The sequence below is a fragment of the Neomonachus schauinslandi genome, chromosome 11, assembly GCF_002201575.2.
Source record: "Neomonachus schauinslandi chromosome 11, ASM220157v2, whole genome shotgun sequence".
NCBI classification, from domain to species: domain Eukaryota; kingdom Metazoa; phylum Chordata; class Mammalia; order Carnivora; family Phocidae; genus Neomonachus; species Neomonachus schauinslandi.
In genome coordinates, this window is record NC_058413.1 from 48,328,830 (window position 1) to 48,338,000 (window position 9,171).

At 46.1% G+C, this 9,171-nt stretch overlaps 1 protein-coding gene across 1 annotated transcript; it reads left to right on the top strand.

Annotated features, from left to right (window-relative positions):
• Nucleotides 1–2,066: 2,066 nt before the first annotated feature.
• On the top strand, nt 2,067–7,837 carry NLRP10 (NLR family pyrin domain containing 10; the record flags this gene model as incomplete). Its single annotated transcript, XM_021685676.1, is given in 6 exon segments — nt 2,067–2,349; nt 3,533–3,779; nt 3,781–4,402; nt 4,404–4,970; nt 4,972–5,180; nt 7,825–7,837. Coding segments are annotated over 6 exon segments (1,941 nt in total), but the record flags the coding sequence as incomplete, so codon positions are not given.
• Nucleotides 7,838–9,171: the final 1,334 nt, after the last annotated feature.

The following is a 9,171-nucleotide window of genomic DNA, read 5'->3' on the forward strand; positions in this document are numbered from 1 at the left end:
GACATGGTGGTGACAGCGCCTCAATTGCTTTGCCTCTCAAGTCAAACTGCCCCAGTCTGGCCTGGCTCAAGTTGTAGGAGAGCACTGGGGGTTCAGAGAGGAGATGAAGGGGTTGCTGGGCCCTTTCTTTTTCTTGGTGACAGAACAAGTCATCTCTTTGGCCCCTCCTTTGTTTCTCAACGTAATATGTGGAGGAATGAGGTCATGTTCTCCTCTGGTGAGCAATACTCATCCACTGACAGTCAGATGGAACGTGTGGCTGTTTGTGTTTCTCCGAGGAGGCCCAGGTGCACTTCATCTGTTCCAGCCCACGCATTCTAGGGCCTGTTAGGTATCAAAGGGGAGGTGTCAGTGTTGTCCCATCTGTCCTTTTATTTTTCTATTTTTGAGAGGGAGAGAGATGGGGGAGGGGCAGGAGAGGGAGAGAGAGAATCTTAAGCACACTCCAAGTCCAGTGTGGAGCCCAACACGGGGCTCCATCTCACCACCCTGTGATCATGACCTGAGCTGAAACCAAGAATCAGACACTTAACTGACTGAGCCACCCAGGAGCCAACCTCTTAATACCAACCAGCACCACCAAGCAGACGTGAACTAGTGGGTTTAGGCTAAGTGGATCCAGGCTTGGCTTGGGGTCTGTCTGAACGAGAAAAAAAAATCGGTTTCTACTCAATCCCCAGGACCTGGCTTGTTGGGCTCTTGCATCAGGGAGGTGAGTCATCCCTGCCTCACCTCCAGCTCTTTGAGTCCAAATGGCCTGAAGCCTAGACCCCACATCTCCTTGGCAGCCTCTGGTGCCATCTTTTCTTGCTCTTTCCTGAATTAGCTCCGCCAACAGCAGAGATTTTCAGGGGAGTCTGAGGCTTTATTGTAAATCACTCCTATGTCAACAGGTTTATTTTTGCGAACTACCCCATGGCTAGCACTCAAAGTCCCTTGTATTCTATCAGACTCTTAAATTTTTTTCTCTGTTTTTGGTGTATAGTTAAAATGCTGATATTTGAATCTCAGCAACTTTCCCTGTTCCCAAATACCTTTATCTAGCTCTCAGACATTTTGCTACAGAGATGGAGTCCCCATTGACTATAGATCAGAGGGCTAATTCTGGACTCTGAAAGTTTCTGCCAATAGTTGCTTCTCTTCTTCTGAAGACTGCCACCCCACAACTCAAGATCCTCCTCTCCCTGCACTGCTGCTTCATATCTACACATGTCTCCAGTGTGGGATAGCGGTCAGTCTAACGACCTGCTTTCTGCCTCTGTCTTGGATGGCTTTGTCTTTTCACCTCTTTCTGACCCTATTTAGCCAGGTCAGAGGCTGTGATTCAAATCCTGCCTCTTTGCCCACTGGTCCAGCTCTGAAAAATTCTGGAAAACCACTCTTCTCTGTCAAATTTCTCATCTGGAGCGCTCCCCGAGACAGTTTCTGTGATGATCAAAAGAGATAATAACTAGTGAGCCCTCAAAGCAGCTGTTTCTCTTATTATTTGAACTTGTTTCCTTATCTGAATTAGAAGACTTCCAGTTTGAAATCCTGTGTGAAGCCAAGGGGCTGATGAATATAGAGTTTCTACCTTCTTGCCATTCCTCAGCAGTCCCAGCAAATATGCTCCAACTCTGTATAGGTTCACAAAGTCAGGGAGGGGGTCACTTGTAAAACTTAAAAAAAGCATATATTTTTAACCCAAACTGCCTTATGCAGGCATTTAGTAAACAGTGTGCATGAGAGGGAGGAGGCAGGAGGAGAGAGATGGAGAGATAGAGAGAACCTACACACCCACATGCCTTCCTTCCTATTTGCTGGCACAGACACACGTCAGCTCACAAAGAGGCACAGTGCAGAATGAGGAAGAAAATTCCCTGCTGTCCCACCTGCTCGCCTTTCTTGGAACTTGGCACACATCTCTCTCCTCTCTCCTTGGCCCGCACTCAGCAGCTTGCTAAGCACCCAGAAAGCTGAGTGGCTGAGGTGCCTGCAGGCTGCTCTTCCCTCAGCGCCCGCCTCTCTTCCCCTCTCTCCTGCTTCTCCCGGTCACTGGTCTGAACTCAACCATTCACCCCAACACCATGGCCCAGACCCACAACCCCCAGAAGGCATTGCTCTGGGCCTTGAGTGACCTTGAGGAGAAAAGCTTCAAGCTCTTCAAGTTCCATTTACGGGACAGGAGCCTGCTTGAGGGGAAGCTGCCGCTAGCATGCGGGGAGCTGGAGGGCCTGAGCACTGTGGACCTGGCTTCTTGGCTGATTTCCCTGTACGGAGCGTGGGAGGCCATGAAGGTGGTGCTCAGCGTCCTGAGGGTCATGAACCTGTTGGAACCCGCGGACCGGCTCAGCCCCATTTGTCTGAACGGTGAGTGCCGCAGGAAACAAGGGGAGCTCAGGGTGCCACCAGGACTCCCCCACCCCCATGACATTTCCAGAGACTCCCCCAGCCTGTGGTTTATGCTGTCTCTCACTCTTGCCCCCGGTCTATGCCGAGGAGCGCCAGTGCCCAGGGTCCTGGTGGTCTCCAGCTGAAGGCTCTGACGCCGTTGGGGTAGGGCCTGAGCCAAGGGTGGGGTCTTAGAGAAAGACTAGTTATCTTGTGGCCATAATGCCCCACCTCCTACCTCCAGTTGTAGTACCAGAGAAGAGGAGGGTAGAGGAGAGGGGCTTAGAGATTGAGCGTGGTGTTGGTGAAGGGGTTTCCACTAACCAGCAGAAATGGCATCAGGGTGGGGGTGGGGGTCAGATCTTTCCTTAGCTGCTGTCCCAGCAGGCAGCTCAGGCCGCTTCCCACAGAGGACAGCCTGCTCCTGCGTCCTGCTCTCTCAAGGATCTGGTACATCGATGCTGCCCTAGAGAACAAGGTGGGCATGGAAACCAGAAGGTCTCCTATCCCTTCTTGTGGGCTGCCAGGGGAGGTGCCTGTGCTCCCTCCATAAGCCCCTGTCACCCCGAGAGCTCTTCTGACATACTGTCAGGGCTTCTGCTCAGGAGCTGGTTTATCTTGAGCACCCGGCTTGATCATTGCCAAGAACAGGCTTCTATTACTTACTTCACCATCCTCCAGCTTCCCTTTCCTTTCTCCACCCTGTCCTCACCATTTCAAATGGGGATGTTTCATAGGAACACCCAGATGTTCACACACACACAGACACTTTTGCACACATAGATATTCTTACAAATGCCCACTTGGCTGATGCACACTGACACGCCTTCCTCACACAAAAATACACAAGCTTGCATAAATGTGCTCTCATGAGCCTGTGTGGATACAAACACTCACTCATCCCGCACCGATATGCACACACACAAAACACACACTTGCATACTCATACGGATGTGCACATGCACACCATGCATGTGTCTGTGTGCAGGTACACACACATCCAGGGGTCCCTCCCCTTGAAGCTTGAAGTATGAACTTCAGGAAGATACAAGTTAGAGAGCATACAAGATGAAGCTAGAGAGCAGAGTCCAGAGTTTGAAGGGCCCTCTTTATTTTTCTTTATTCCCGTATGACCCGCTAATACCCCATGTGTCTGGCTCAGATTACAGAGAAACATACCGAGAGCATGTGCGCTGCCTAGAGGAGAGGCAAGAGGGAGGAACCTGCGGCAGCTACAATCAACTGCTCCTTGTGGCCAAGGCTAGCCCAGGGAGCCCAGAATCGTCTGCCTGCCCCCTCCCGGAGCAGGAGCTGGACTCTGTCTCGGTGGAGACTCTGTTTGATCCAGGAGAAAAGCCCTACCAAGTCCCACCCACAGTGGTGTTACAAGGGTCCGCCAGCACTAGAAAGAACGCTGGCCAGAAAAATGGTGCTGGACTGGGCCACTGGCACCCTGTACCCAGGCCGGTTTGATTATGTCTTTTATGTCAGCTGCAGAGAAGTGGTCCTGTTGCAGGAGGGCAAACCGGACCAGCTCCTCTTCTGGTGTTGTGGGGACGACCAGGTGCCTGTCAAAGAGATGCTGAGGGAGGAGGAGTGGCTGCTGTTCATTCTGGATGGCTTTGATGAACTGCAGAGGCCCTTTGCAAAGAGCTTGAAGAGGCTGAGTCCGAACCCCATGGAGAACGTGCTGCACCGTCTAATTAGGAGAGAGGTGTTTCCCAGGTCTTCACTCCTTATCACCACCTGGCCCGTGGCTTTGCAGAATCTGGAGCCCTTGCTGAAGCAATCGCACCATATTCACATCCTAGGCTTCTCTGAGGATGAGAGGAGGAGGTATTTCAGCTCGTATTTCACTGATGAGGAGCAAGCCAGAAATGCCTTTGACATTGTACAAGGAAATGACGTTCTATACAAATCATGTCAAATTCCAGGCATTTGCTGGGTGATCTGCTCCTGGCTCAAAGAACAGATGGAGAGGGGCAGACAGATCTCAGAGACTCCCAGTAATGGCACGGACATCTTCATGGCCTAATGTCTCCACCTTCCTGCCGCCCAGTGACAATGCAGGCTGCTTCGAGCTTATGGGGCACAGGGTCCTGAGCGGTCTGTGCTCCTTAGCAGCTGAGGGGATCTAGCACCAGGGGTTCATGTTTGAAGAAGCTGACCTCAGGAAGCATAATTTAGATGTGACCAGGCTTGATGCTTTCCTGAGCAGCACGAGTTACCAAGAGGGACGTGACATCAAGACGTTCTATACCTTCCGCCACATTAGCTTCCAGGAGTTTTTTCATACCATGTCCTACCTGCTGACAGAGGACCAGAGTCAAATGGGGAAAGAGTCCCGCAGAGAACTGAATAGGCTTCTGAATGAAGAGGGGAAGGCAGAGAATGAGGAGATGACCCTCAGTATGCAGTTTTTATTGGACATATTTAAAAAAGAGACCTCTTTGAACTTTGAGCTAAAGTTCTCCCTCAAAATTTCTCCCTTGGTAAAGCAGGAGTGGATGCATTTTAAAGAACAAATGAAATCTATAAAGCATAAAGGGGCCTGGGATTTGGAATTCTCCCTGAATCCATCTAAAATAAGGAATCTGGTGAAAGGGTGTTCAGATAAGCAATGTATCATTTAAGATGGGACAGTCAAATAAAAAGAAATCCCAGGACAGGAACTCATTTTCTGTCAAAACCAGCTTGAGTAATGGACAGAAAGAGAAGCAGAAATGTCCTGTTGTGGGCAAAGAGAATATAGCAAAGACACAAAAGGAGGCTTCTAATGGGAAAGGCAGAGGTACGGAGAAATGAGAGACGCAGAGGGTAGGAGAAGTAGGATGGGAAGCAGATAAATGAGACAGTAGAGCTGAAGGGTCAGGATGGTGGTGGGGAGGGTGGCAGGAGAGGGGGGAAGACAGTGTAAGAAGGAATGGAGAGATGAGAGATTTAATTAATAGGTACTGGAAGGAGTGGAAGGACAGGGGCGCAAATAGAAAAGAAAATTAGGTAATACAGGATCAGAAAACTTGGAACATAGGACATGGGGAAAGGCCATGTGGACTGAGTCCCTAGGAACAACCACATTTACCATCAATGGCTCAAATTCAGTTATTTAGCATCCCCTCCTCCTAGAGAAGCTGTTTACAACTTCCTCTACTGTGGAATTTAATGTTAATTTCAGTGAGCAAACGTGATTGGGCTCTTTTCTATAAAATAAACCTTCAAATACAATAAACTGTGGACTGTGCTCATTCTACAAGATTGGATAATATGAAGCATATCAATATCAACATTTAAAGGAAATATTGTACTGTGTCATAATGGAATATCCCTTTGACTCTGTATTTGTGATCAATTGCTGCTTAAGTAAATAGTAGCTTCACATCTTTCCAGAAACTTCTAGAATTTCTGTGTTGGAAATGAACCATATCTTGTCACAGACCTCTTGTCTTAGAAACTCTACTGTGACTTGACCTAGCTCTGTACTAATACCATGTTACTTGTCCCCAGTGATGCCATTACCGCCCTTTTCTTTTTGGAAAGACCAGTTTAGTTCCCAGAGATGACTCATAGTCTCTTTTACCACTCCAGCTCCCCCTGTATAGAAAATAAGAAGAATTCAAAGGTGTAGGTGGGGTCAGTTCCTGACTCTTATGTCATAGATGAGAATATGGAAGTTCAGCTAGGAGTCCCATCCATTTCTGGGGTTCCTCAGAGAAATATCTTAGTTCCTGACCCTCAGCCAACAGGTTAGAGGCCCTCGAGGACCTGGTGCAGGCACCAAAAATCTACCCCCGCCCCAGCCGTTGCAGCTGGTGTCAGTATAGCCAAGAATGCCAGTGCTGCCTTGGACCCTCAGTGCCCCATAGAAAGGTTACAGACACTCCTCATTTTGCTTTTCATACATTTTTATTCCTGTCATGGCTCCTCACAAGTTGATTCCATGCGTCCCAATTCCAGCAATCTGCTGGACATGGCCAGATGTCTGAATCCAAGGGAACTTAAGCTTGGGTAGTCAACTTGGGGTATCATAACACTATTTATTATTAACTCTTTTTTCACACAGGAAGTTTGGCGGCTCCACATTTGATAATTATATGCATAGCATATTGAACACATAGATGGTGTTTGTATCCAGAATATGTGTAACAAACAGTATGTGTGTGCATGTACTTATTTAAAGAGTAATTTGTATTGCATCACTACAGAGGCTGGCTGGCATCCAGTGAGCGAGGTTGTATTGCCACCCAAGAGCTTAGATGTTCACAGCAGACCAGCTCCTGATTGTCATAGAGAATTTGGGAACAATGGAACAGGTGCCCAGCCACACTGCTGGATTTTCGTGGGGCCAAGGAGGCCTAGTTTTTTGTTTGTTTGTTTGTTTGTTTTTAATTTTATGTTATTATATTATGTTAGTCACCATACAATACATTAGTTTTTGATGTAGGGATCCATGATTCATTGTTTTTGTATAACACCCAGTGCTCCCTGTGATACATACCTTCCTTAATACCCATCACTGGGCTAACACATCCCCCAAACCCCCTCCCCTCTAAAACTCTCAGTTTGTTTCTCGGAGTCCATCGTCTCTCATGGTTCATCTCCCTCTCTGATTTCCCCTCCTTCATATTTCCCTTTCTTCTCCTCATGTCCTCCATACTATTCCTTATGTTCCACAGATAAGTGAAACCATACGATAATTGACTTTCTCTGCTTGACTTATTTCACTTAGCATAATCTCCTCCAGTCCCATCCATGTTGATGTAAAAGTTGGGTATTCATCCTTTCTGATGGCTGAGTAATATTCCATTGTATATATGGACCACATCTTCTTTATCCATTCATCTGTTGAAGGGCATCTCGGCTCTTTCCACAGTTTGGCTACTGCGGACATTGCTGCTATGAACACTGCGGGGGGGGGCATATGGCCCTTCTTTTCACTACAGCTGTGTCTTTGGGGTAAATGCCCAGCAGTGCAATTGCTGGGTCATAGGGTAGCTCTATTTTTAATTTTTTGAGGAACCTCCACACTGTTTTCCAAAGTGGCTGTACCAACTTGCATTCCCACCGACAATGTAAGAGGGTTCCCCTTTCTCCACAACCTCTCCAACATTTGTTGTTTCTTGCCTTGTCAATTTTTGCCATTCTAACTGGTGTAAGGTGGTATCTCAATGTGGTTTTGATTTAAATTTCCCTGATGGCTAATGATGATGAACATTTTTTCATGTGTGTGTTAGCCATTTGTATGTCTTCTTTGGAGAAGTGTCTGTTCATGTCTTCTGCCCGTTTTTTGACTTGATTATTTTTTGAGTGTTGAGTTTGAGAAGTTCTTTATAGATCTTGGAAATCAGCGCTTTATCTGTAGTGTCATTTGCAAATATCTTCTCCCATTCTGTGGGTTGCCTCTTTGTTTTGTTGACTGTTTCCTTTGCTGTGCAGAAGCTTTTTATCTTGATGAAGTCCCAAAAGTTCATTTTTGCTTTTGTTTCACTAGCCTTTGGAGATGTATCTTGAAAGAAGTTGCTGTGGCCGATGTCAAAGAGGTTACTGCCTATGTTCTCCTCTAGGATTTTGATGGATTCCTGTCTCACATTGAGGTCCTTCATCCATTTTGAGTTTATCTTTGTGTATGGTGTTAGAGAATGGTTGAGTTTCATTCTTCTGTATATAGCTGTCCAATTTTCCCAGCACCATTTATTGAAGAGACTGTCTTTTTTCCATTGCATGTTTTTTCCTGATTTGTCGAAGATTATTTGACCATAGAGTTGAGGGTCCATATCTGGGCTCTCTAATCTGTTCCATTGGTCTATATGTCTGTTTTTGTGCCAGTACCATGCTGTCTTGGTGATCACTGCTTTGTAATATAGCTTGAAATCGGGAAACGTGATGCTCCCAGCTTTGTTTTTCTTTTTCAACATTTCCTTGGCGATTCAGGGTCTTTTCTGATTCCATACAAATTTTAGGATTGTTTGTTCCAGCACTTTGAAAAGTATCATCGGAATTTTGATCGGGATGGCATTGAAGGTATAGGTTGCTCTGGGTAGCATAGACATTTTAACAATGTTTATTCTTCCGATCCATGAGCATGGAATGTTTTTCCATCTTTTCCTGTCTTCTTGAATTTCTTTCATGAGTGTTCTGTAGTTCCTAGAGTATAGATCCTTTACCTCTTCAGTTAGGTTTATTCCGAGTATCTTATGGTTTTTGGTGCTATTGTAAATGGAATCGATTCTCTAATTTCTCTTTCTACAGTTACATTGTTAGTGTATAAGAAAGCAACAGATTTCTGTGTATTGATTTTGTATCCTGCCACATTATTGAATTGCTGTATGAGTTCTAGTAATTTGGGGGTGGAGTCTTTTGGGTTTTCCACATAAAGTATCATGTCATTTGCCGAGAGAGAGTTTGACTTCTTCTTTGCCAGTTTGAATACTTTTCATTTCTTTTTGTTGTCTGATTGTTGTTGCTAGGACTTCTAGTACTATGTTGAACAATAGTGGTGAGAGTAGGCATCCTTGTCATGTTCCTGATCTTAAGGGACAGGCTCTCAGTTTTTCCCCATTGAGGATGATATTTGCTGTGGGTTTTTCATATACTGATTTTACGAACTTGAGGAATGTTCCCTCTATCCCTATACTCTGGAGAGTTTTAATCGGGAAAGGATGCTGTATTTTGTCAAATGCCTTTTCTGCATGAATTGAGAGGACGATATGGTTCTTCTCTCTACTCTTATTAATGTGTTCTATCACACTGATTGATTTGTGAATGTTGAACCATGCTAGCAGTCCTGGGGATACTGCACAGGTG